The sequence below is a fragment of the Marmota monax genome, unplaced genomic scaffold, assembly GCF_021218885.2.
Source record: "Marmota monax isolate L192 unplaced genomic scaffold, Marmota_monax_Labrador192_F-V1.1 WCK01_AAM20220418_F8-fsc00017, whole genome shotgun sequence".
NCBI lineage: Eukaryota > Metazoa > Chordata > Mammalia > Rodentia > Sciuridae > Marmota > Marmota monax.
In genome coordinates, this window is record NW_026695241.1 from 17801179 (window position 1) to 17828749 (window position 27571).

Here is a 27571-nt window from a genome sequence, read left to right on the forward strand (position 1 = left end):
CGGCCTCATGCAAGCCAGGCAGACATTACCACTGAGCCATATCCACAGCCCAGGTTTCCTGATTTTCAAGAAGTCTTTAAAAGGAAGTGGGGAAAACCCTGACAGGGACAAACGTGAAGGGCACAAGAAGAGACATCTGAATTATTACTTAAGAAATGTGTTACGTGTGTTGCATATTGAAGAATGGTGAGAGATTGTCAAAAAGGCTATTCTATTAACACCCACAGGGGGATTTGCTAATGAAATAATGAGCTGCCTGTCTTGGGCTGGGATTCTACTTCCCAGGAGGCAATGGCAGAGAGGGCACCACCTGTCTGGGAGAACCAGGGAACCCGCTCTAGCGACAGGTTCAGCCCCTTTTTCTTTCCTCACACTCTCATTGGTTACTTTTTCCTGGACTCCGCCTCCTCCTTAGTCTGGACCATTAGGCTGCCAAGCCCTACACGACCTGGCTTGGGTCTCCAATCAGGTGCCAGGTCCACCAGTCCCTTCTAGAGAAGCCCCCTCTATGCGGGAGAGCCGCGCTGCTCTCACCCGTGATTGGCTGGGAAGCCGCACAGGTCCGCCTCCTCCTCCTCCGGATTGGCCAGCCGCCGTCAGGCCCTCGTCCCTGCGCGGCTCGGCCCCTCCCCGGGTCCCCCTTCATCACCCGGCCTTGGGCGAGTCGCGTCCTCCGGAGAGCGGGCCCCACCTCCGTGTGACGGCCGCACCGGGAATTGGCGGCGGCGCTGCAGCCATTTCCGGTTTCGGGGAGGTGGGTGCGGTGCGGAGCGGGAGTCGGAGCTGCCGCCGCTGCTTACAGAGCCTTCCTTGCGCCTGGTGCTGCCCGTAAGATGCGGCCGGAACCGGGAGGCTGCTGCTGCCGCCGCCCAGCGCGCGCGAACGGCTGCGTGGCGAACGGGGAAGTGCGGAACGGGTACGTGAGGAGCAGCGCCGCCGCCGCCGCCGCCGCTGCTGGTCAGGTACGATGGGACCTGGCGACCGGGTCGGGTCGGGGGCGGTGGGCCGGGACCCCGCGAGCTGACGTCGGGCGGGCCCAGGGGGCGGCCGGGCAGGGCGAGGTCGCGGTGACCGACTGCCGGGCTGGGCGCGGCTCAGGTGTGCTGGCGGCCGTGTCCGCGCGCTGACCCGGCCTCCCCAAGCCCCGAGGCTCAAGGGCGGCGCGGGGCTCCCCATCCCTGCGCGCCTGAAGGTCTTCCCCTCCCCCCGAGGCTTGAGCTCCGCTGCGAGCCCGCGGTTCCTCCCTCTGCCTGATCCCGCCAGAAGTGCGGGCGGCTCCCCAGGGGAGGCTGTCAGTGACCCTTCGGACCCAAGCAGGATCTGCGCAAGGGCTCCTGTATTTTTCACCCGAGGTTTCCTCCTCAAACCCACGAGGTAGTTGCGTCCTTTTAATAAGAATCCTGCAACCGCCCAAGGAAAACCACCCTTGGGGTCCTTAGGAGGCAAAGAAAGTTAGGAGATGGTGCCAGGTGGAAACACACCCAGTGTCTTCCTACCATATTCTAGACTTCTTCCACTAGCAGGACAGTGGACCATGGACCTGGCAGTGAACCTGCTCCGATGCCTAGAAAGCATTATCTTTTTACTCTGCCTGTGGAGGTGAGACACCCCCCCCCCCCCACGCTCCGGGTTGAATTAGGTGATCCTTTTGACCTAGCAGAAGTGCCATCACACAGGGGATTGTTGGCTAACTTGTGATGAATCTCTATACTAATTAATCAAGGTTGAATCATCAACCAGGTTCAGGCAGTTCTAAAATATTTTGAAAAGTTCTGAATTCACATTACTTATTATCAACCTTCCAATTCTCAGGGCTGCCTCTTCTGCTGAAAAGTGTTCTTAAAAAATGAGCTGGTTAAAAAGATGCAAGATTAATGTGACTGGAAGAGAGTGTTGTGATAATTTAATTGATTTTAGTATTTATAAGTCTTGTTCAGATGTTAAAGAAAAAAAAATTTTTTTAAGTACCCTGTTTTCTTTAGCAGCAGTGTGACTGTTGGAGTTTTTGATGGGATATCTTAATTTGGCCTTAACATAAATATTTGGTAACCCCCACCCCCCAACAGTAGTAGCTGTGATGGATAGGCCTGTTACTGTTTGGTGTGAAACAAACAAACAAACAAAAAAGCATTTCTCCAGGTCAGTTGAGATACTGAGACTATGTGGGAGAGGGTGGAGAATACGTGAAAAAGACTTGATTCCCATGAATTTGTAAGATGTCAAGATAGAGAGGTACACAGATTCAAAAGGTGAGTTTTCACTTTTTAAGAAATAATTTTGTGAAAGAGGGTGTGATAAAAAACAAGTGGTGGAAGAATTTGTTGTTTTCCTAGCAATATAAATGACTAATAAGACAAAATTGGTGTGGTATAGAATGTAATAGGGAAGTTTAACAGTTGGAGTTAGAAAACACTTCACAGTTGAATGAGTGAGGGAGGAAAAAGAAGTCAAGAGAAAACTGTTCACATGTTAGAGGTGCTGTATATTTGAGTGTTCTTTTCAGTCATCAGGAGCTATATTCTGATTAAATAGTCAATGCAATTCCTCCCTTTCCATAATATCTTAATTTAGCATTTGTAGGCATGATATTTCTTCAGAGGTTCCCAACTAATAAGGTGAAGGAGTGTCAAGTTACTAATGAAAAATCTGTGACTGTAACATCCTATGGAATTTTGGGAACATACTTTAGTGAACAATTTCCCTCAAGGCACATGGGTGGCATTTGGAAGAATGGTCTAATGGAATGCTCTAAGAGCTGCAATGTCCACTCTAGAAAACTGTTTTCCAGAGTCTTAAAAACAGACTTCAGACCTGTAGATCTGCACATTCATATAGAGGCATATTGTTTGAGTTTTTTTTTTTTTTTTTCATTCTTTCTCTTATGCAGAAGACAGATCTTGGTAACTTATTGAGAGCAATAGAGTATATTAAAAATATTTTAAAGTTGTTTTTGTTCAGTTACAGAGACTGAAACCACTACCTGTATTTCCTTATGTTCTGGAGGAAATCTTGCCAACCATGTCTCACAGTACATATAAGATGTTTGGCATAGCCGGGTGCAGTGGTGCACGCCTGTTAATCTCAGCGGTTTGGGAAGCTGAGGTAGGAGGATTGCAAATTCAAAGCCAGCCTCAGCAAAAGTGAGGAGCTAAGCAACTCAGTGAGACCCTGTCTCTAAATAAAATCAAAGTAGGGCTGGAGATGTGACTCAGTGGTGGAGTGCCCCTGAGTTTAATCCTTGAACTCAAAAAAAAAGATGTTAGGCATATAGGTGTGTGTCGATTTTTTATTAAATATAATATGTAGTGTAATATGGTAGAGATAAATGCATTTCCTCACATAACCTAATATTTGTCTTTTAATAAGCAGGAGAGAAGTTACAAACTTAAGATTTCCACATACTCTAGAATATGCTTCTGAGATGGATGCATATGCTAAAATGTCAACTCTTAGATTCAGGTTGAGTGTACTTAAATAGATGGTGTTAAAGGAAGGCGTTTGAAAACAATCAGACATTACTGTTTAGCAATGTCAGTAGTTTTCAGAAGAGCTAAATAGTAAAGCAGTGATTTTTTCCATTCAGATGATTGGGAGGAGAATCAGATTTTGAGGTAAAGGGTGACAATTAGCTTTTGAAAAACTTTGACAGAATTCTAATTAGAAAGAACCTTTGGGTAGGGCACAGTGCCACTCAAGAAGTGGGGACAGGAGGATCCAGGAGGATTGGGAGGATTGGGAGGATTGCAAGTTCAAAGCCAGCCTTAGCAGTTTAGTGAGACACTAAGCAACTCAGTGAGACCCTGTCTCTAAGTAAAATACAAAAAAAGAAAGGGCTGGGGATGTGGCTCAGTGGTTAAGTGCTCCTGAATTCAAACCCAGTACAAAAAAAAGAGGAAAGAAAGAACCTTGGGGTTTTATGTAATTCTTTTTGTAGGACTTTACTAAATGAATCTTGATACAGAATTCTGTCTTTTTAAAAAACTATTTATTTTTTAGTTTTAGATGGACACAATATCTTTATTTTATTGTGGTGCTGAGGATCGAACCCAGGTCCTCACGCATGCCAGGTGATCACACTACTACTTGAGCCACATCCCGAGCCCGAGAATTCTGTCTTATTTTTATTCTCCCCCCGCCTTTTTTTTTTTTGGATACTGGAGATTGAACTCAGGGGCACTCAACCACTGAGCCACATCCCCAGCCCAGTTTTGTATTTTATCAGAGATGGGGGTCTCACTGAGTTGTGTAGTGCCTCACTTTGAACTCACCATCCTCCTGCCTCAGCCTCCAGAGCCGCCGGCTCGGATTACAGGCCACTGTGCTCAGCTCTGTCTTATTTTTAAAGACTTCAGAGGATTTGAGGAAATTTTCTCAACGGTAAGTTACATTTTTCCAGTAATCTTAATCACCAAGAGTTTCTGTAAATTTAACATTTCCTTAAATAAATGACATGGTTTGGTTGTACCTGAAGTAAAATAATTTTCCTGATTGTTTGTTTTAAAACTCCATGTTAGCAGCACTCCCAATGCTGGGAGTGGTGGTGCATGTCTGTAATTCCAGTGACTCCGGAAGCTGAAGCAGGATTGCAAGTTTATGGCCACCTTGAGCAATTTAGCAAGACTTGGACTCAAAAAAATAAATTAAAATGAACTAATGATATCTGTCAGTGGTAGAACATCCCAGGGTTCAATCCTAGCACTGGAAAAAAAAAAAAAAAGAAAGAAAGAAAAAGAAAAAGAAAAAAGAAAAATTTTACTAGAAGGAAAAAAAACGACTTTTCAAGTTGTGTACTATGGAGCACACCTGTAAGCCCAGCTACTTGGGAAACTGACGCTGGAGCTTCACCCAGCCCAGGCTGGGCATCACAGCTAGAGAGACCCCATCTCAAACAAACAAAAAGGACTTTTCATTTTACCTTTCTCAATCAGTTAACTAGTATGAAAGGAAAAGATATTATCTGCCTTTGAGACAGTTTTGAACTTTCTTCTATTGGGAATTATTTTAATGATATCTTAGAAGTATAAGAGTCACTAGAATAAGTAGGATTCTATCTCAAGGAGGCACTGGAGCACAAGATTTCTTTTCTTTTTTTAGTACTAGTGGTTGAACCCAGGGGCACTTAACCACTGAGCTACATCCCCAGCCCTAGGGTCTCACTGAGTTGCTTAGGGCCTCCATAAGTTGCTTGTAATCCTCCTGCCTCAGCCTCCAGAGCCACTGGGATTACGGGGGTGCGCCACTGCACCCCACACATTATTTTAAATAGCAAGACGGGCAAAGTAGAAAGAACAAAGTGTTGGTCCTGCTTCTTAGAGGAAGTCAAAAAAATAACTAATGAAGGGTGGTTTACTAAATAGCTACTAGCTTTTGTTTCCATTGAAGGGAAACTGTAACTGGGGAATTAATGTGATAGTAGTTGAGGAAAGAAGTTGAGTCGGGGCAGAAACAGGAGGAGTAGCTGGAGTGGCCATTCTACCTGCTCAGGTTTGGCAGGGCCTGATAAGAAGCCCTGAAGGCCTCCAGGTTTTTCAGAAACAATGTAACTACTTAGACCTAGGAATAAGAATTTTTGTTTTAAATACTTTTTTGCTTCAAGTGGAAGAACATTTGATTTTCACTAGTTAGTTCTGAAAGATTCTAGTAATTTGTGGTATTCAAAATTCTCTCTAGTAAGAATTCTTGGGGAAAATAGGTAACTGTTTTTAAGGTAGCATTTTAAAACTTGGATGTTCAGCAAGGGCAGACTTGCCCACTTTGGGGGGAGGGCCCAGGTACCCTATAAGCTCATAGTGCATTCATCGAGAGGGCTAATTGGTTGGTTCAGTTAGGTTCAGTTTTTCAAAGAAAGCAGCAGTGTTTATTGGTAGAATAGGCAATTGAGAGGGATGGGTAGAGGCAGTGTCTGCATGCTGAGTGGATGTGCCTCACTAGATTAAATAAATGGTTTGTGACCTCAAAAGTCATTGGCCTTCTGAATAGTTTCTAAGAAACCTTCTATAATAAAACTTGAAGTTTGTGATGATTAGAAAACTCCTTTTCTCTTGACCCACTTAATCTCAGAAAATTTACATTTGCTATCTTTAAGACTACTTTGATGACCCATTATGAAGTTTGAGTCAGCTGTTTTTCCTTTTGTTTTAAAATTATTTTTATTTCTGATTATAGACATAATAAGTATTCCCCTGGACCTTAACACATTAATCCTTGTTTGGGGGATTCATTATTTTAAGATTTATTTATTTTTTGGGGAGTACTGGAGATTGAACTCAGGGGCACTGAACCACTGAGCCACACCCCCAGCCCTAATTTGTATTTTATTTAGAGACAGGGTCGCACTGAGATGCTTAGGGCCCTGTTTTTGCTGAGGCTGGTTTTGAACTTGGGATTACAGATGTGTGCTACTGTGCCCAGCTTAAAATTTACTTTTTTTTTTTTTTTTTTTGTATTTTAATATTTATTTTTTAGTTATCGGCGGACACAACATCTTTGTTTGTATGTGGTGCTGAGGATCGAACCCGGGTCGCACGCATGCCAGGCGAGTGCGCTACCGCTTGAGCCACATCCCCAGCCCTTAAAATTTACTTTTTAACTGATACATAAAAACATAAAAATTCTGTACTTAATGGGGTACCATATAATGTTTAAATCAGGTTAAGTATACCTATCTCCTCAAACATCATTTCTTTTCTTTTTTGGTGCTTAACCACTGAGCCACATCCTCAGCCCTTTTTCATATTTTATTTGTACACAGAGTCTTGCTTAGGGCCTTGCTAAATTGCTGAGGCGGCTTTGAGCTCACAGTCGTCCTACCTCAGCTTCCCTAGCTACTGGGATTATAGGCATGCATCACTGCACCTAGCCATCATTCCTTTATGGTAAAAACTCAAAATCATTTCTTTTAACTTTTTGAAACACACAGTGCATTGTTTTCTTTAGGTACCCTATAGCACACCAGAACCTCTCTGCCTAACTTAGAACCTGTTTATCAACCTCTGCTCCTTCTCTTTCCCACTTTTCCCTGGGCCTCTTGTAACCTTCATTCTACTTTCCATTTCTTTGAGGTTAGAGTTTTTAGCTTTTACTCAGGGGCACTCAACTCCTGAGTTGCTTGGGGCCTGGCCATTGCTGAGGCTGACTGTGAACTTGTGATATTCCTGCCTCAGCCTCCTGAGCCGCTGGGATTACAGTCATGTGCCACCATGCCCAGTTTATTCAGCTATTTTTTTTTTTTTTTTTTTTTTTTTGCGAACACAATATATTTGTTTGTATGTGGTGCTGAGGATCAAACCCGGGCCATATGCATGCCAGGCGAGCGCGCTACCTCTTGAGCCACATCCCCAGCCTCTTATTCAGCTATTAACAGTGGAAAATGTTTGCAACCTGGTTAAGGAAACATATATGTTATAGGCCATTCCTAGAATATGACAATATCTATTACATAAAATACTACTTACAGTTATAATGGGAGGAATATGCATTTTACTTATATGAAGAAAAAAACTTAGGCCTTTTGCTGGTCCCTTTTTCCCTATAACAGGGTGGGAAAATCTTGGACTTGCTTCTTCCCTCCTGCAGTAGTTCCCCTGTCACCCTTCAGGGCATGTCAGGAAATACACAGAACTTCAAAGATACTAGAATCACATTCAAACTTTCTTTGAAAGTAGCCATAATAATGGTACATATATACAATGGAATATTACTCAGCCATAAAGAAGAATGAAATTTTGGCATTTGTGGGTAAGTAGGTGACCTTTAAGCCAATCCCCCCAAAAACCAAAGGCCGAATGTTCTCTCTGATATGTGGATGCTGACTCACAGTGAGCAGCAAGGGGAGGTTCACTGGATTAGACAGGGCAGAGTTGGGGGAAGGGAGCGGGGATGGGAATGGGAAAGACAGTAGAACAAATCCGACATAACTTTCCTGTGTTCATATATGATACACGACCAGTGTGACCACATCCTGTACAATCACAAGAATGGGAAGTTACACTCCATGTATATGTGATATGTCAAAATACACTTTACTGTTCTGTATAACTAAACAAGTAAAAAACTTAAAAAAGAAAATAGCCATAATAAACACTCAATCCTTTTTAAAAAAAAATCCAAATTAGGTTTAATTCTTGAGGTGTATTATTCAACAATAGCCAATGAACCTGAGTCCAATTTCAGACTATTTTTCTCTTTTCTCAAAAATCTGCATATACATATTCACTCAAATTTAAAATGATTCTTATTTCCACCTATGGTGTTGCAAAAAAAAATATTTAGTTTTAAAGAGGATTTAGTTATAGGGGTAGTTAAATGGTAAAAAAAATCCTCAGTCTTAATTGTTCTGTGCTTTTTGCAGTACTTTTAATATACCAACTGAATTTCAAAGTGTTCGTTTTTAAGCAGAGGGGATACTGGGTATTGAACTCAGAGGCATTAGACCACTGAGCCAGATCCCCAGCCCTATTTTTTAAATTTTATTTAGAGGTAGGGTCTCATTGAGTTGCTTAGTGCCTTGCTTTTGCTGAGGCTGACTTTGAACTCATGATCCTCTTGCCTCAGCTTCCTGAGCCACTGGGATTACAGGCATGTGCCTCTGCGCCTGGTCCAAGGTGTTCATTTTTTAATGTGTTCTGTTGTAAATCAGTCCTCTGCTTTCTGATAATTTCTAAGTATAGTAAGACATGGAGTGGTACTGAGACTATGGGTATGATCTAGCCTTCCTCCAAACAACACATATTGAGGTTAGGGAAATATTCAACAATTTTGTGATCTGAAAAGATTAGGAACTATTGTACAACGTAGTGACTTTTTACATGTGATGATTTTGAATTAGTCTAAATAAGCCTCTTTCTACCTAATTGGTAAGCCCCTAAGGCCAACATTTGAGATTTTACTATTTATTTTGTACCTGGTATGTAATGGAACTCAGGAGATTGAAGGAATAGGTGGTAGTTGAAGCCATTGGTAAAGAAGATAGCAGAGGGCATTAAGTCAGAAGAGGAGGTAGCAGAGATGAAGACTAGAGAATCTCTGTTCCTGGGAGAAGACACACAGATGCAGCACACAAGCTGCTAGGGAAGGTGGATTGTGAAAACCTGGTTAGGAGGAAGTGGTGTGAGAGGAGCTCAGGGAGACAGGCTGTTTCCTGAAGGAGGGTAGGCAGTGCCTTTGGGTGACAAGAAACCAGATAGATAGTAGTAATAGGTATCATTTGCTGCAAACCTGCTGTGTGCCAGGCCCTCTCCTGGTTTCTTCATAGAATATTTTTTTAATATGTATTTTTTAGTTGTTGATGAACCTTTATTTTATTCATTTATTTATATGTGGTGCTGAGAATTGAACCCAGTGCCTCACACATGTCAGGCAAGGGCTCTACCACTGAGCCACAACCCCATCCCTCTTCATCGACTCTTTTTTTTTTTTTTTTTTTAAGAGAGAATTTTTTTTTTTAATATTTATTTTTTAGTTTTCATGGACACAACATCTTTATTTTATTTTTATGTGGTGCTGAGGATCGAACCCAGTGCCTTGTGCATGCCAGGCGAGCACGCTACCACTTGAGCCACATCCCCAGCCCTCTTCATCGACTCTTGACAAGAGCCTTGGTAGGTAAATAGTACCCCCATTTTACAGATAAGAAGACTGAAGTCAGACTACTGAATAACTGGCCCAGGGTCAGTAGTTAATCACTTGGAAGAGCTTGGGTTATATTTAGGTTTGTCTGAACTATGTCATTACAAGTGGCAATATAGAGTTTACTGGTAATTTTTGAGAATTTAAATTAGACATGTGATGATAATAGTTTTCATCTCTTGAGAGTTGGTTGCATAGGCTGGTCTTCTCTTGGAATTTTACTGATATATCGTGGCCTCTCCCTACTGCATACCACACATACTAGAGAGAATATTTTGGAGCTTTGTGCAGATCACACAAGCTATTCCATGCTCTGAACTCATGAAGTGTCTCCTCCCTTTTCAGCAGGCAAATTTTGAAGATCAGGGAGCTCACATACGTAGCTCATGTAGACTAGACTAGAAAGTGTTTTCAAACCTAGCTGTAGAACTCACATATAGTTTGGCATGACCATTTTCCTGCTGACAGCCTCAAAACAGAGAATTGAGGAACATGTCAGTTAAGGGGCATCCTGTGCACACTGGGCACTGATGTCCACAGGGCAGTTATTGCCCTTACTTGCCACCTAAGCCTTCTCTGTAGCATTTTCCCATAACAGACAGATCTGTGACAGATGCAGAGTCAGGAAGCTTGAGAGCAGTTCTGCCATAGAAAGGGACTGGGCTGGGGCTCTCACAGTTCTGAGCTCTTCTTGCACCTCTAACATGCCCTGAGCCGGTAATGCCGCCTCCTCCAGTCTGTGCCCTCCATGAGTCTGCATTTGCAGAGGCAGCCCAGCGTGCACCCAGTTCCCTTTTCTGGGAAAACTCCTTGCTGTGCAGGGTGGGGCCCCTGGTGGTCACATCTGTGCTTTGTGACTGTAGTTTCTTGGTCTTACTGATTGGCACTGGTTAAACACCTTTGTCAAAGGGGACCCAACAACCCTCTGTCCTGGGGATTTAATTTTGATGTGGAAAGTCTAGAGGTCAGTGGACCATTAACGCCTGGGAGAAACGTTCATGACTCCTACTGTTGAGGCCTGAGAGCTTGCTAGTTTCTACCTTTCTGAAACACTTTTTTTTGGTCAATGGACCTTTATTTTATTTATTTGTATGTGGTGCTTAGAATCGAACTCAGTGCCTCACACATGCTAGGCACGTGCTCTACCACAGAGCCCCAACCCAGTCCCTTTCTGAGACACTTTTGTTCATTGATTCTTCCCCACCTTCTTCTTTTGTGTACGCGTCATCCTTTCAATAAATCAACTTTTGCTTAGTTTTGCTAGAGTTTGTTTCAGTTACTCTCAACTGAATATGTTAACAGATACAGGTGCTATTCTTAGAAATTCTTAGAATTTCTGTTTTACAAATGGCTTTTGGTGTTATATCTAAAAAAAAAAACCTTGCCTAACTCAAGACCACAAAAATTATCTCCATGTTTCTTCTAAAAGTTTTATATTTTGTGTTTTACATATAGACCTAGAATTTATTTGTGTTAATTTTTTAAATCAGGTATGAAGTGTGTTGAGGTTAATTTTCCCCCCATATAAATGTTTAAGTTCTGTTTGTTAAAAAGACCATTTTTGCTCCATTAAATGTCCATAGTATCTTTTAAAATTTTTTTTTTTTTAGTTGCTGATAGACCTTTATTTATTTATATGTGGTGCCAAGAACTGAACTCAGTGCCTCACACATGCCAGGCAAGTGTGCTACTGCTGAGCCACTGCTTCAGCCTGCTTCATGTATCTTTGTAAAAACTTTATATATTGTTTTTGGATTTTTATCAGGTTAGCATAACCTCTAAACTATGCTTCAAGACATTTTTTAAAGATGTTTTCCAACTTTGTCAATTTTGTTCATTTGGAATGTTGTTTATTATCTAGGATGAGGATGACCTGGTTCAAAATTATAAATAAGTATTTTTCTATATTGAGGGACATCAGACTGTGTGAGTGTGTGTGTGTGTATATGTGCGTGTGTACACACACACATGTTTATGTGGGGTAGGCATGCTAGGCAAGCACTTGACCATGAGTTACATCCTTAGCCCTTTTTATTTTGAGATAGAGTCTCACTAAGTTGCCCAGGCTGGCCTTGTACATGTGATTCTCCTATCTCAGCCTCCTAAGTTGGTTGGGTTATAGGCATATATGTAGGTTCTAGGCTGTAACCAGTGAGGGGCATCAGATCTTGATTGCCTGCTATAATTGGCCATTTGCTGAGTTCTTGTTAATACATATGAAGATAGAAACCCCCACCTGTAAAAAAATAAAATAAAAAATACAAATTAAATATTTTTATGCTGACTTTGGAGGCTCTTTTATGATAAAGAAAATCACAAAGTAAACAGAACAATAGATTCTTTTTTTTAATATTTATTTTTTTTAGTTTTCGGCGGACACAACATCTTTATTTGTATTTGGTGCTGAGGATTGAACCCAGCGCCGCTTGCATGCCAGGCGAGCGCGCTACCTCTTGAGCCACACCCCCAGCCCCAACAATAGATTCTTTAATACAAAGTTCCAGGAAAATTTGACAATTTAAGGGAAAAATCTAGTTAGAGTTATTTTTCGTAACATATACGGCAGAGACTGCTAACTGGCCCCCAGTATACAGTCTGCCTCTCTTTTCTTTAGTAGTTGAGTCTCCGAGTTTTAGGTAGCGCATGGACACTGAGCTGCAATCTATATTTCCCAGTCTGTTTTACAGGCAGGAATAGCCATGTTATGAAATTCTGGTCAGTAGAAAGTGAACAGAGAGATTGTGGACCACTGCTACATTATAGCCTTTAAAACAGAAGAGGTTTCCCCTTTATTTCTCTTTCTTTCTTCTTGGGGAATAGAATGTAGATGTGGTTGCTGGTGCAGATGCCAATGAAGACACCTTAAAAGAGGACAGAACAACAAAGACAACTCCGAGATCCCTGATACCCATCCACTCAGAACTGTTCATCTACCTTCATTCTTACATCAAAAAGAGATAGTTTCTGTCAGGTGTAGTGATACACACCTGTGATCCTAGGGACTCGGGAGGCTGGACAGAAGGATTGCAAGTTCAAGGCCAGCCTCAGCAACTAGCAAGGCCCTAACAACTTAGCAAGACCCTGTCTCAAAAAAGGGGGTGGGGTTGTGGCTTAGTGGTTAAGCACACTGGTACCAAAAAAAAAAAAAAAAAGAAAGAAAAAGAAAAAAAGAAATTGTTTCTATTTTATCTGAACAACTGATATTTTTTTATATCACATTTGTAGCAATGAAAAGAAAACAAAAAAATGATCCTGAGTTTTCTGCTTCCATGTCATTTAATAGAGAGAGACAAGCTATCACTTTCACAGTAATAATTAGATAAAATTATAACAGTTTTTCAAAATAAGGAATAGTTTTGAAGACATTAAAAAGCTGTCTTCAGTGCAAAGCAATGAGCAGTAATGAACTAAAATTTCAGAGAGGAAGGAGCCTTTTATAGGGGAGCTGACATTGCCAGCCACTGTCTCTCACTGTGGTACTTGCAGAGTTTGAGCATGGGCTGATGAACGTGAGGCTTGTTCTAGGCAGGACTCTACCAAGAGAGAAAACCCAGCAGAGCTTATGACAACTGTATGGGCTGGCACAACACAATGAATTCTTGAAGAAACCCAAATATGTGGCCAGTTTTCTGCATAGGACATTCACTAAGTGCTGGACAGCCTGGAGGTCTTGACCTGAAAGGGCACTTGAAGTCAACACAATCTTACAGTGTTTAGCAGGTAACACCTGTAAGAAATCACAATAGATACTACCCTTAACTTTCAGACCAGCCAGACCCAGCAGTTCAGATAGAGGTGCTCAGCCCCTTGCCATATCTGTCTCCGCTAAAGGTGAAAGTAACCTTGACTTTAGCCTCTGAAGGTCTTTTACAGACATTATCTAGCAATTAGTCAAAAACTTTGGCTTTCCCAAGAAGGAGGAACTAGAATGGAAGGATAGAAGACAGAGGCACCGGGCATAGTATTCTGTAGGTTCACCTCGTGACTTTAGCACTCCTAGACTTGGGAACTCTCTCACAACTTGATCTTCTCTTCCTTTAATTTAGATTCCCAGGCATGAAGATTCCTCATATATAATTTTTTTAACATTTTCAAAACTGCAAAAATAATTTTCCGATGTCAAAGCTTCTAGGAACTTGGCCCTATTCCACCAAGAAACTCAAAATTGTCATAGTTACTTCATTTAATTTTTACTTGTCCTACAAATATTTAATTTCTATCTATATTTCAAGAACTGTACTCAGTATTTGATGATACAAATAAGAGATTATCCTTAAATATTAATGTGATTTTGAGATAAAAGAATAAGTTGCCAGGCACAGTAGTGCACGCCTTTAATCCTAGCTACCTGGGAGGCTGAAGCAGAGGGACTACAAGTTCGAGGCTTGTCTGGGCAACTTAGCAAGACACTGTCTCAGAATAAGAAGGCCTGCCGATGGAGTTCAGTAGTACAGCGTGCATAGGCTCAATCCCCAATACCACTGAAAAAAAGAGAGAGAGATTTAAATATCAAAGTTAGGACTAGAATGTGGTTCTTTACATTTTTTTTTATTTATTGATATTTTTTAGGCATATTCCTGAAATTTCCTGTGGATCAGATTTTCCTCTAATTATTTTAAAGGTACTTTAGCTTAACCCATTTTGCCTAGCATATGTGAGGCACTGGGTTCAATCCTTAGCACCACATAAAAATAAACAAATAAAATAAGGTCATTCTGTCAATCTACAACTACAAAAAAAAATTAAATAGAGCAACAAATGTGCTACTTCAAGTAATTTTAAAATAATGTTTGAATATTTATCATGTTTACAGAATTGAAATCTTGGGACTTAGCGGGTTAATCTGGTTGTTTTAAATCATGAGTAGCTTACTATTGGAATTGTACTTTCCACTCATCTCTCAGCTTATTTTGCTAGTCAAAATGAGGTGTTTTTGCTATTCATATTATTAGCTACACTTGTATTGAGATAAATGATTGTATAAGTTTTCTCTGCTTGAGAAATTGTTTTCTGCTAAGAAAATGTCTGTTTTTAGGAAATGAGGTTTAACACCAACTAATTTAGCTGTGCTGGAAATAACCTGCTTCTTTGCTTATATAAAAGCCAAACTTAACAAGGGAAGCAATCAGAATATTACCCTGCATGCAATCCACAGATCTCCAGCAGGTGGATTATTAGTCTAACCAGTCATCACAGCCTGGTTTCTCAGCCCTGCTTCTTGGCTTTTTAAATTAATGTGAGAAAAGAGAGGTGGCTACAAGTCCATGCCAGTAGGTTTCCTTTCCTTTGCCACACTTGCCTGGGTTTCACAGATTAAACCCTTGGTAAGACAGTGGGGAGTGAGGCTGCAGAAGTCATTCCTGGCCTTGCTACTCATTAAAAAGAGCTACTGTGGAGGTGACGGGGTGTACCGGGGTGCATTTGTACCATTTCCAGACTGTCAAAACCTTCAATGGCCTCTTTGTACCCTTTCACAAGCTGTCACTAATAAGGAAATTTAGACATCCCCTATTATTGTTTAACCACCTGAAAACCTGAAACACTAAACAATAAACACGAAGCACTAAACAGTTTCTTTAACGGCATATATACCACCACTGTCCATTTCCTGTACATTTCTGTAACATTTTAGGGAGCTAGTTTTTGTCAGTCAGCAAGTTCATATGAAATATCATGCTATAATTAATTTAAAAGTTAAATATAAACATATATGCATATATTATACATACACACACACACACACATACCCACACTGAACACTTAGCTTCATCAAAACTCAACAGTTAGCTGGACGTGGTGGTACATACATATAATCCCAATGGCTTGGGAGGCTGCAGCAGGAGGATTGCAAGTTCAAGGCCAGCTTCAGCAAATTCCCTAAACAACTTAGTGAGACCTTGTCTCAAAAAAAAAAAACGGGGGTGGGGGCTGGGGATTTGGATCAGTGTTAAGTACCCTTAAGTTCAATCCCCAGTACCAAAACAAAAAACAAACAAAAAGAACTCTGGTCACTTTGGCAGCATGTGTACTAAAATTGGAACAATACAGAGAAGATTGGCATGGCCCCTGCCCAAAGGATGACACGCAAATTTGTGAAGTGTTCCATATTTTGTGCAAACCTTAAGAAGGTTTTTTCACAATTGTATATTCTAAGAAAATAGACTCAAGGTACAATAGGTAACACCCAATATTGAAATGTGACTTTCATACCAAAAAAAAATCAACAATTAGCTTATTGCTTTAGAGGTTGTTATGGTTAGGATGTGAGGTGTCTCTCCAAAAGTTCATATGTGCTGGGCACAGTGGCACATGCATGTAATCCCAATGGCTGGGGAGACTGAGGCAGGAGGATTGCAAGTTCAAAGCCAGAATCAGACAAAAGCAAGGCGCTAAGCAATTCAGTGAGACCCTGTCTCTAAATAAAGTACAGTACGGGGCTCAAGATGTGGCTCAGTCATTGAGTGCTTCTGAGTTCAATCCCTAGTACCCCCCCCCCCAAAAAAAAAAAAATTTCATGTGTTAGGCCATGCAGGAATGTTCAGAGATGAAATGATTGGATTATGAGAGCTGAAACCTCATCAGTGGATTAATCTATTTGAATGGACTACTGGATGGTAACTGTAGGCAGGTGGGGCATGGCTAGAGGAAGTAAGTCACTGGGGGTGTGATCTTGACTATCTTGTAACTGGCTTCTCTCTTGCTCTCTGCTTCCTGGCTGCTATGAGCTGACAGCTTTCGAGCAATGAAGTTGGCCAACAGTAAGTAAACTGAACCTCTGAAGCCATGAGCCCAAAATAAACTTTTCCTCCTTTAAATTCTTGTGAGGTATTTTGGTCACAGTGATGAAAAGCTGACTAACTCAGATTTTTTTTCTCCCATTTACAAAAACACTCAAGTTATCATAGATCTAGTAATACTTATTGAAACCTTAGTACGAGCTAGGCATGATCTGAGCACTAGAGGATACAGCATCCATGTTCCAGTGAGAGAGGCAGACAGTAAAAAGCAAATAGATATACTATATCATACCAGGCAGTTTTTTTTTTTTAAATAATATTTATTTATTTTAAGTTTTTGGCGGACACAACATCTTTGTTTGTATGTGGTGCTGAGGATCGAACCCGGGCCGCACACATGCCAGACGAGCGTGCTACCGCTTGAGCCACATCCCCAGCCCCAACCAGGCAGTTTTTAAAAAAAGTATTTATTTAGTTGTAGATGAACATACAGTATCTTTAGGTGGTGCTGAGGATCAAACCCAGTGCTTCATACATGCGAGGCAAGCGCTTGACCACTAAGCTACAGCTACAGCTCCAACACCAGGCAGTTTTAAGTGCTACAAAAAGGGGGAAAAAAAAAAGAATTGGGGAAAGAGAGCATTTTAGACAGGGTGGTTTGGGACTACTTCTTTATATTATATATAAAGTATAAAGGGCGGGGTATATAGCTCAGTGGTTGAGTGCCCTAGGTTCAATCCACAGTACCAAAAACCAACCAAACAACCAAAAAAATTATTTCAAAGAAAAACTCAGAAGGCTAGGTGTTGCAGGGTCAGTCTCTGCAAGCACCCCCAACTTTATAAAGAAAGAGTACTTTGTATGTTGTAGATATTAAGTCTTATCTGCTAGATGATTTGCAAAACTTGTCTACTATTCCATAGGCTATTTTTTTTTTCTTTTCTTTTTTTGTACTGGGGATTTAATTCAGGGGCACTTGACCACTAAGCCACATCCCCAGCCCTATTTTGAATTTTATTTAGAGACAGGGTCTCACTGAGTTGCTTAGTGCCTTGCTTTTGCTGAGGCTGGCTTTGAACTCGCAATCCTCCTGCCTCAGCCTTCACAGGTGCTGGGATTATAGGCGTGAGCCACCATATCCTGCTCTTTTTACTTTCTTGATGTTGTTTTTTGAAGGTCAGAAGTTTAAATTGTTGTTGTTATTTTGTGTGTGTATGTTATTTGGGATTGAGCCCAGGGCCTCACACATGCTAAGCAAGCATTCAACCACTGAACTGCACCCTTTGCACAGTTTTTTTGAGGTAGTAGGTCCAAATTAGTTCTTTTGCACATGGATATCCAGTTATTCCTATATCACTTTTTAAAAAGACTATTCTTTCTCCCTTGAGTTATCTTGGATATCTTGTCAAAAATAATTATAAATGTAAAAAAAAAAACATAATTATAAATTTTATTTCTAGACTCAAAATTCTATTCTGTTGCTGTATATGTCTGTCTTTGCTAGTACCACATTATTTTGATTACTGTGGTCTTATAGTAAATTTTGTGGTTGAGAAATTTGTTCTCCACTTTTTTCTTTTCAAGATTTTCTCTCTTCTGAGTCTCTCATCTTTCCATATGAATTTAGGATTAGTTTGTCAATGTCACCAAAAAAATCAGCTTGGATTTTTGTATTGAATCTGTAGGTCAGTTGGGGAGTCTTTCCATTATTAAGGCTTTCTAATCCATGAATATAAAAAATCTTTTCATTTATTTATATCTTCTTTAATTTCTTTCAATAGTGTTTTGTAGTTTGTACTGAGAAGTCTTGCACTCTGTGTGTGTGTTTGTGTGTGTGTCTGAGAGACAGAGAGAGAGACACACACACACAGATAAGGGATTGAATCCATTAAGCTATATCCCCACCCCTTTTTCAATTTTATTTTGAAATAGGGTCTTACTAAGTTGCCCAGGCTGGCCTTGAACTTAGTAGCCTCCTGCTGAAGCATCTGGAATAGCTGGGATTAAGGTGTATAGCACCATATCTGGCTTGTACTTATCTGATTAATTTTTTCCCCTAAGTACTGTAGCATTTTTTATTCTTGAGCATTTTATATAATCAAATTTATCAACCTTCATTTGTGCTTTGACAATTTTAGGAAAATCATTTTCTTAAGGTCATAAAGATTTCTCCTGTACACTACAGTTTTGAATTTTTTGGCTTTCACATTTGGATATTTAACAACCTAGAATTGATTTTACAGAATGGTGTCAAGTGAGGATCTATTTTTACTTTTGTTCCACTTGAAAAGTCATGTATTTTAGTACCAATAACAGGAATTCCAGGGGCTGCAGTTGTGGCTTAGTGGTAGAGTGCTTGCGTGGCAAATGTGAGACCTTGGGTTCGATCCTTAGCACCGCAAATAAATAAATAAATAAATAATCCATATATAACTAAAAAATTTTTTTTTTTTTTTTAAAAAGGCATTCCATCCCCGTAAGTGGAAGTACCGCCACTATCATCTATCAGAGTCCATGGTCACAGTGTACTTTTTTCTGGGTTTTTGTTTCATTTCTCTACTGTTTGATTGAAATCAAATCCAAATTACTATAGTTATGTGGTCAGTCTTACTACCAAATGAAGGTGATTTCCCTCCCATTTGTCTTTAAAGTCTTAAGACTAGCTTGATATATTTCTTGGATCTTTGCTTTTCTACATGAATTTTAGAATTAATTTGTTAAGAAAGAAAGAATGAGAAAATAATAGAGACAGACAGGCAGAGACAGAGACAGAGACAGGGTAGGATTTAAGTGGAGTTGCTTTGCCTTAAAAGGAACCCAAAACAATTCTATAAAACATTATGTTGTTTGAGATTATGGTTTGTTTACTTAAAGATGAGATTGGAATACTTAAATTATGGTGAGCAAATTTTAGAAATCAGTTAACCTTTAAAAATATCTCTAAATTCTCCTTTAATTAATTAATTTATTTTAAAGAGAAAAGGCTTGTTTTGGCCTACGGTTTGGGAGGTTCCAGTCCATGGTCAGTAGGCCCCATTGTCTTAGGCGCTGGCTGAGGCAGCACATTGTGATGGATCAAAACTCCTAACCCATCACTGGGAAACAAAAGAGGATAGGAGGAAGGACCTAGGGTACCCCAGTCCCCTTCAAAGGCATGCCCCCAGTGACATAAAGGCCTCTCATTAACTCCCTCCTGGGGTGCTACCTCCTGGTAGCACCAAGCTGGGGACCAAGCCTTTAACATGAGCCCTTGTGGGATATTCTAGATTCAGATGGCATTCTGGGGCCATTCTGCCTGCCTCTGTCCCCCAAAGGTCCATGTCCATCTTACAATTCATCCTTTTCATTCCCAAAGTCTCAACTGTTCCACCACTGCTGAAAAGCCCAAGTCTAAAGTCTCTTCTAAGACACAGGCAATCTCATCTTGAGGCCCTGTGAAAACCAAAGAAAGTTATATGCTTCTAAGATACAGTGTGGCACAGGAATAGAGAATACATTCCTATTCCAAAAGGAAAAAATGAGAAGATACCAAGGATGGATGGGACCAAAGCAAGACCCAAACCCAGCAGGGCCAAACATTTAATCCCAGCTCTGTGTCCAAACCCCTGGGTGTTATGTGGGCTTCCTAGGGGTTTGGAGAGCCCAGTCTCCATGGCCTTGCTGGTTGTAGCCCATAAAGCCACCTCTGTCAGCTGGCTTTTCACACTGCCTGCTGTTTCCCTTGGCAGGTGCTCCACATTTTTGGCGTATCTGTCTTCTTGGGGTCTCCATTGCAGCTTCAGCTTCACTTTCAGACCTCCACACATTGACTGACTTGTCAGGGGCTGCTTGCAGAGACTCTGACCCTGAACACACTACCTGGCCTTCTGAGTTTTCCTTTGAAATTTATATATTTTTTTTGGTTGGTTGGTTGGTTTTGGGTACTGTGGATTAAACCCAGGACATTCAACCACTAAGCTATATCCTCAGCCCTTTTTATTTTTTATTTTGAGACAGGGTCTCACTAAGTTACTTAGGACCTCATTGCTGAGGTGAGCTTTGAACTTTTGATCTTCCTACGTCAGCCTTCCAAGTCACTGAGATTATAGGCATGTGCCATCATGTCAGCTTCCTTTGAAGTCTTACTTGGAAGCCTCCAAGATCCTCTAAGTCTTGCAGTCTGTGTACCAGCAAAACAAGTATTCTGTGGTTGATGTCATGGCTACAGTGGCCTCTGAGTGCCTTTCTATTATTTTATAGAATGATATTCTGATCATAATCTAATAAATATATATTTTTAAAGTGAAGTCTCACATCTCAAATTTTTTTTTGTTAGGGGGAGAGGTACTGGGGATTGAACTCGGGGGCACACAACCAGTAAGCCACATCCCCAGTGCTCTTTTGAATTTTATTTAAAGACAGGATCTCACTGAGTTGCTTAGCGCCTTGAGTTTGCTGAGGCTGGCTTTGAAGTTGTGATCCTCCGGCCTCAGCCTCTTGAGCCTCTGGGATTATAGGTGTATGCCACGATACCTGGTGAAGCCTCACTTCTCAGAATTTATTCTTTGGAAAAAATAAGTATAAGGAGATACAGAGTACTTGTACATTGGTAGTATTGGGAAAAGCCTAAATATTATGAGTGGGAATTCATTAATTTGCCATATATCTCTATTGTGGAATTTAGGCATCCTTTAAAAGAATGATATTTGCCTATATTGACTAGCAATAGAATATATTAATAATATGGGGAAAGATTGTAAAACATGTAGTGTGATTTATGTGAAATTATACATTTCCCATAAATGTAGAAAAAGATTATACATCTCTATGTATATATATCTGTGTATATGATATATGTATTATATATGGAAGATGTATATCAAAATGTTATAGTGGTTATTTTTGAGCTGTAGAATTTCAGGAGATATTTGTTTTCTTTATACTTTAATTTGTTGATTCAATTTTCTCCAATTATGTTATTTTTTCTAACTCCCATTTTTTAAATATAAAACAATATTAAATTATGCTTATTTTATAGGTGAAATACTACATGTGTCCATTTTAAGTTTTATTGAAAAATATACAAATGTTCAACAATACTTGTTTTCACAATTAAAAGAATGCACAATTTTTTAGGTAGGTAATATATCATAAGTTGTATAATTCAGGTGCTAGACCATCAAAGATGAAATTCTCCCTATTGAAATTAAATCCCCACGAGGGAGGGTTGTTGGGTCCCTTTTGACAAAGGTGTTTAACCAGTGTCAATCAAGACCAAGAACCTACAGTCACAAAGCACAGGTGTGACCACCAGGGGCCCCACCCTGCACAGCAAGGAGTATTCCCAGAGAAGGGGATTGGGTGCACGCTGGGCTGCCTCTGCAAATGCAGACTCATGGAGGGCACAGACTAGAGGAGGCGGCATTACAGGCTCAGGGCATGTTGGAGGTGCAAGGAGAGCTCAGATGAAGAGGCAGAATTTGTGGCAGAACTGCTCTCCAGCTTCAGGACTCTGCATCTGTCACAGATCTGTCTGTTATGGGAAAATTACAGAGAAGGTTCAGGTAGTAAGTGAGGGCAGTAACTGCCCTGTGGACATCAGTGCCCAGTGTGCACAGGATGCCCCTCAACTGACATGTTCCTCTATTCTCTGTTTTGAGGCTGTTAGCAAGAAAATGGTCATGCCAAATTATATGTGAGTTCTACAGCTAGGTTTGAAAGCACATTCCAGTCCAGTCCACATGAGCTACATATTGACAAAAAATTAGGAAATTTATCCTGATTGCAAGAAAAAACATGAGCCTCCTGATTTTCAAACTTTGCCTGCTGAAAAGAGAGGACACTCTGGAGACATGGGTTCAGAGCATGGAATAGCTTGTGTGATCTGCACAGTGCTCCAAACTATTCTCTCTAGTATGTGTGGTATGCAGTAGGGAGAGGCTAGGACATTTCAGTAAAATTCCAAGAGAAGACAGTTTTCGGCAGAACTAAATTTTAAGGAACAACAGAATATAGCTCTTGGAGATGAACGGGGTTCATTTAATGCAAAAGACAGGATTATAGTTTTTTTGCTAGAGAATAATGGATGGTTCATATTGGACATTGTTTTAAAAATAATGTTCCAAACCATCCAGCAGCTGGGCAGGTTCTGTTATCTTAGCCTTCACCTGGAATGTGTTCATTTGCTTAAGGAAATCATGCTTATATGATTTTGTATTTGTATCAGAAAAGTATGCTTTACCATTGTGTCATCATTATGTAGTTACTCTGACCTTTCGAGTATTCTTTTTTTAAAAAAATATTTTTAGTTGTAGATTTATTTATTTATTTTATTTATTCATTTTGATGTGGTGCTGAGGATCAAACCCAGTGCCTTACACAAGCTAGGCAAGTGCTCTACCACTGAGCTACAATCCCAGCCTCCTTTCATGATATTCTTGAAACCAGAATAATTCCTTCTAAGGCATTTTACAGTGTAATTAAAGCTTGTTATTTCCCCCCCCCCCCATTAAAGAGACAATTATCCCCCTCCCAAATTAAAAAAGCCTAAGTATTATCCAGTCCAATATTTTATTTTACTATAAAGGTCCATAGGACAATTGGCAGACTCAATTTTAAGTTTTTGAATTTATGTTAGTATGTATCAGTTTCCTTATTTTGGGTAATTATGCTATAGTGAGAAAATTACCCACCCCCCATTTTTGTTTTGTTTTGAACAGTATTGATGATTGAACCTAGTGGCACTCTACCACTGAACTAAATACTCAGTCTTTAATTTGGGGGGATACCAGGGATTGAACCCAGGGACACTTAACCACTGAGCCAAATCTCCATTTTGTTGTTGTTTAATGTTTTATTTATTTATTTATTTATTTGTTTATTTGGTACTGGGGATTGAACTCAGGGGCATTGGCCACTGAACCACATTCCCAGCCCTATTTTGTATTTTATTTAGAGACAGGGTCTCACTGAGTTGCTTAGTGCCTCACCTGGCCATTGCTGAGGCTGGCCTTGAACTCCTGATTCTCCTGTCTCAGCCTCCCGAGCTGCTAGGATTACAGGCGTGTGCCACCATGCCCAGCTTAATGTTTTGAGACAGGATCTCGCTACGTTACTTATAACTCCCATGAATTTTAACTTGTGTGTATATTGTATTTTATACATACATTTTCAGTCTCCTCAAAATTCCCTGGTGCCAGAGCCTGAAGTGGAGGCATACACCTGTAATCAAAGTCACTTGGGAGGCTTAGACAGGAGAATTCCAAGTTCAAGGCCAGCCTGGGCAATTTAGCAAGACCCTTTCTCAAATTTTTAAAAAAGGACCTGGAATGGGGCTGGGGCTATGGTTCAGTGGTAGAGTGCTTGCCTAGCGCATGTGAGGCCCTGAGTTTGATCCTCAGAACCACATATAAATAAAGGTATTCTATGCAACTACAACTAAAGAAGAAGAAGAAGAAAAAAAAAAAAGGACCCGGGATGTAGCTCAGTGGTAAAGTGCCCCTGGGTTCAATCCTGAGCGGGGCAGGGTGGGGGGGGGAGGAGAAATAAAACAACAACAAACAATTCCCTGGTGCCAAACAAGATGATCTTGAACAAAGGCACAAAAGTTCATTCCTAGTTCTGAGTGGAAGTAGAAAATGAAGTAGAGTTAAAGATGACTGATTCCAAACTTGGGCTGCTGGGCAAATTGCAGGGTGATGCTCTTGACCAAAACAGGTAACTCAAGGGTTAGGATCAGGTTTTAATTGAGGGAAGGGTTAGGATTGTGAGATAAGAAGTTTAGCTTTAGATTTGTTGAGTTTCCAGTGCCCATGGGATCTAAAAGCTGATTAGGAGGCAGGTAAGTATGTAAGTGGGAGTTCTGGAAAGAAATTTGGGATTTCAGTGTATATTATATATTCATTAACATGTAAGGTGTATTTGAGAACTAACAAGTAGATGAGGATTTGCTGGATGTTATGACAGTGGGCATGCTCTGCTTCTAACTCTGTTGTAGTCCAAATAGTGGATAAAATCAGTGGCAAAACAGTATGCATGTTTTAAAAGTAAAACAACAAGTGAAAATTCAGTAGTATGTACTTATTGTTAAAAAAAAAAAAAAGAAAAAGAAAAATCAAACTGGTTTACAAGATTGTGAGAAGTATCCTTTCTTCCCCCATCCCATTTCCTACTCTAATTCCTTGTGTCTGTCTCCTTTCAGACCATTTTAGGGCATATATGTATTACGGTTGCTCTTTTGCTTTTATTTTTCCATTATTGCTTTGGTCATGAGTGACTTTTCAGCCTCTTAGTAACATGTTGACAGTCTAGAGGCACATGGATAAAATACTGTTTGATTTTTTTCTCTCCCGTTGCCCTGTAATGTGTTTTTTTTTTTCTTGTTTGTTTGACTTTTGGTACCAAGGATTGAACCTAGGGGAGCCTAACCACTGAGCCATATCCCCAGCCCCCGCTCCCCCCCCCCCTTTTTTTAAACATCTATTCCTCTAGTTATGGGTTGACACAATACCTTTATTTTATTTATTTATTTATATTTATGTGGTACTGAGGATCAAACCCAGTGCCCCACACATGCTAGACAAGTGCTTCACCTCCAAGCCACACCTCAGCCCCCAGCTCCAGCCATTTTATATTTTATTTAGAGACAGAGTCTTGCTGAGTTGCTTAGGGCCTTACTTTGCTAAGGCTGGCTTTTAACTCACCATCCACCTGCCTCAGTCTCCCAAGCACTGGGATTACAGGTGTGCACCACCAGTAGAATAGTGTGTTTTATGGTAGTGTGCTTGTAGTGTTGACTTAGAAAGTTTCTTCCTTTACCTTTTTATTTTATTTTTTTATTTTTTTGGCTACCAGGGATTGAACTCAGGGGCACTCAACTGAGCCACATCTCCAGCCCTATTTTGTGCTTTTATTTAGAGGTAGGGTCTCACCGAGTTGCTTAGTGCCTTGCTATTGCTGAGACTGGCTTTGAACTTGCAATCCTCCTGCCTCAGCCTCCTGAGCCACTGGGGTTATAGGAGTGTGCCACCGTGCCTGGGTCACATTTTCTTGATTAGTAAAATTACTGTTCAAGCGAACATACCTTGACATTCATTGGAGTTCTTAAATCTCCCTTGTGTTGTATAATGGGAACATAGTACCACATTCTTGTTTGTTTACCATGAGCATTTCTGTTTACTGATTCTCCAACCTGGAGGGAGTGATGTACTAGTATTTTCTTTGATTACCTTATTGATATTATAACTATTAAGTTAGAATGACTGAAAGACTTATTAAGAGACCTCCTGTTAAATCCAGAATTTGAAATACCATGAAAGAGTTTGTAGCATATGTCTATTTTAGAGTTAGCCTGATTTCATTGACAGTCTGCTTGAGACTAAAACACATCAGCTCTGGGTTCTAGAAACGCCCTCCTATTAATTGATCACTGTAACTTAGTCCCTTCTTTGCCAGGGTACTTGTTTTGAAAGAGCAAAGAGCATGGTGCATATTTACATTTACACATATTTACTGCGTTCCTATGAGATGTCATTTTCTGTAATAGTAATAACAGGAAATGTTATTAAGCAAGTGTTAATTCTTTGTTAACCATAAATACTCTTCTGGATGCTATGGGTACAGTAATGTACAAAATGGTTCTGGTGCTTTCCCTCATGGGTTAATATATATTTTAAGATGGTGAGACCCTTATTTTGAATCTTGTGAGAGGTAAAATATAACAGAACAAATAATTTTGTTCTTCCTGACTTCTAAGACTTTTTCTCCTGTGAGAGTTTGCCTATCACCTGGTCTGTCCATTCTGGCACTATATGATCAGGTTTGCTAGTGTTTTCATTTAAGCCACACTCCAGGTCACTCTGTAGTTGAATCTTAGTTCTTTTAAAAACACTTGATTTTAAGTAAGACTTTAATAGAACGATACAGTATTTAAAAACAAAATAATGGACTGGGGGTGCGGGTCAGTGGTAGAGCACTTTAAATAAGAAAACGGAAAGCATAGTGGTTTAATTGATTGCTTCCTAGATAATCCAACCTACAGTATGAATTTATTATTCTTGAAGTTCTGGGTGTATCTGAAATAAAGGCAGATTTCTTTACAAGAAATCCACCCACTGCATTCCCAGCATGTAAGTTGGCAGCACATTGGTTAGAGATGATGGAGCACTGTAACTCTGCTGGCATTTTAATGATAAGGATAAGCCTCAGCCTCCCAAGTAGCTGGGACTATAGGCACATGCCACTGTACCCAGCTTAAACGATATTCTATCTTTAGATATGGGTTCATTTCTAGCATTTCTTTTCTAAACATGTTACAACTATATTCTTGCATGAAAGTTTAAGTATTAAATATTGATACAAACTTTCAGGCTTTGGGGGAAGAGACTACTGAATACCTAACTTAGTTTTATAAATAGTTCTCAGAAGTTCTTTTACTTAGACCAACAAATTAAATCAGCACCTCCAAATTCCATCTTCCATGCCTATCTGAATGCTTTTCCTTTGTCAAGTACAATTCTTGTCTTTTTTCAAACTCTTAAATTTGGTAGCATTTTGGCAGCTTTCCAAAACTAACATTACTAGAATGTTATATTCTCAAGTGTCTTGATATGTATTAATATGTGAAAATCAATTTGTATAGCCTGAGAGGGCAAGAAAGGATCTTTTATTCCTTAGAGTCTGCTCAAAACTAGTATAATACTTAATTGACAACTTGCTCCTATTTTTTTTTTTTTTTTATGGTACTGGGGATTGAATCCAGAGGTGCTTTATCACTGAGCCGCATCCCCAGTCCTTTTTATTTTTTATTTTGAGTACAGGTCTTGATAAGTTACTGAGGCTGGCCACCTTCCTGTCTCAGTTTCCCATGTTGCTGGGATTATAGGCATGGGCAACCATGCCCCACTTGCTCCTAATAATTTTGATTGACTATCTTTATTAAAGCCAGCTGTTGTAAAATTAAGATTAAAGTTTCAAGGAGCTGGAATAATTGGCCGTGCCACTGCAGCTGGCTTTCTTTCTTCTACTTACGGTGTTGGCCCACACTTACCTAAGCACTTGAGTTTTGTGTATATCTTACTCCTGTTATCACTGACAAAGGTTCATGAGAACCAGGTGTTTCCACAGTAGCTTAGTGCTGATAATTATTTGGAATGATACGAGTGGCCTTAAATATGTATGGTAGTAAAACATCTGCAAATATTTTTGTTTGGAAAACCTAATTTACTTTT

At 40.2% G+C, this 27571-nt stretch overlaps 1 protein-coding gene and 1 non-coding gene across 2 annotated transcripts in view; both read left to right on the forward strand.

The window, feature by feature from the left end:
- The first annotated feature begins 662 nt into the window (after positions 1 to 662).
- The window catches only part of Sptlc2 (serine palmitoyltransferase long chain base subunit 2), a 112089-nt gene continuing 85180 nt past the window's right edge, over positions 663 to 27571 (forward strand). The window contains exon 1 of the mRNA XM_058577869.1: positions 663 to 962. Within this exon, the coding sequence (XP_058433852.1) occupies positions 834 to 962 (129 nt within the window). The 5' untranslated portion in view covers positions 663 to 833. The remainder of the gene's footprint in view (positions 963 to 27571) is intronic.
- Positions 15636 to 15739, forward strand: LOC124090486 (U6 spliceosomal RNA). Its single transcript, XR_006851097.1, has one exon. It is a non-coding gene; the product is annotated as a U6 spliceosomal RNA (small nuclear RNA).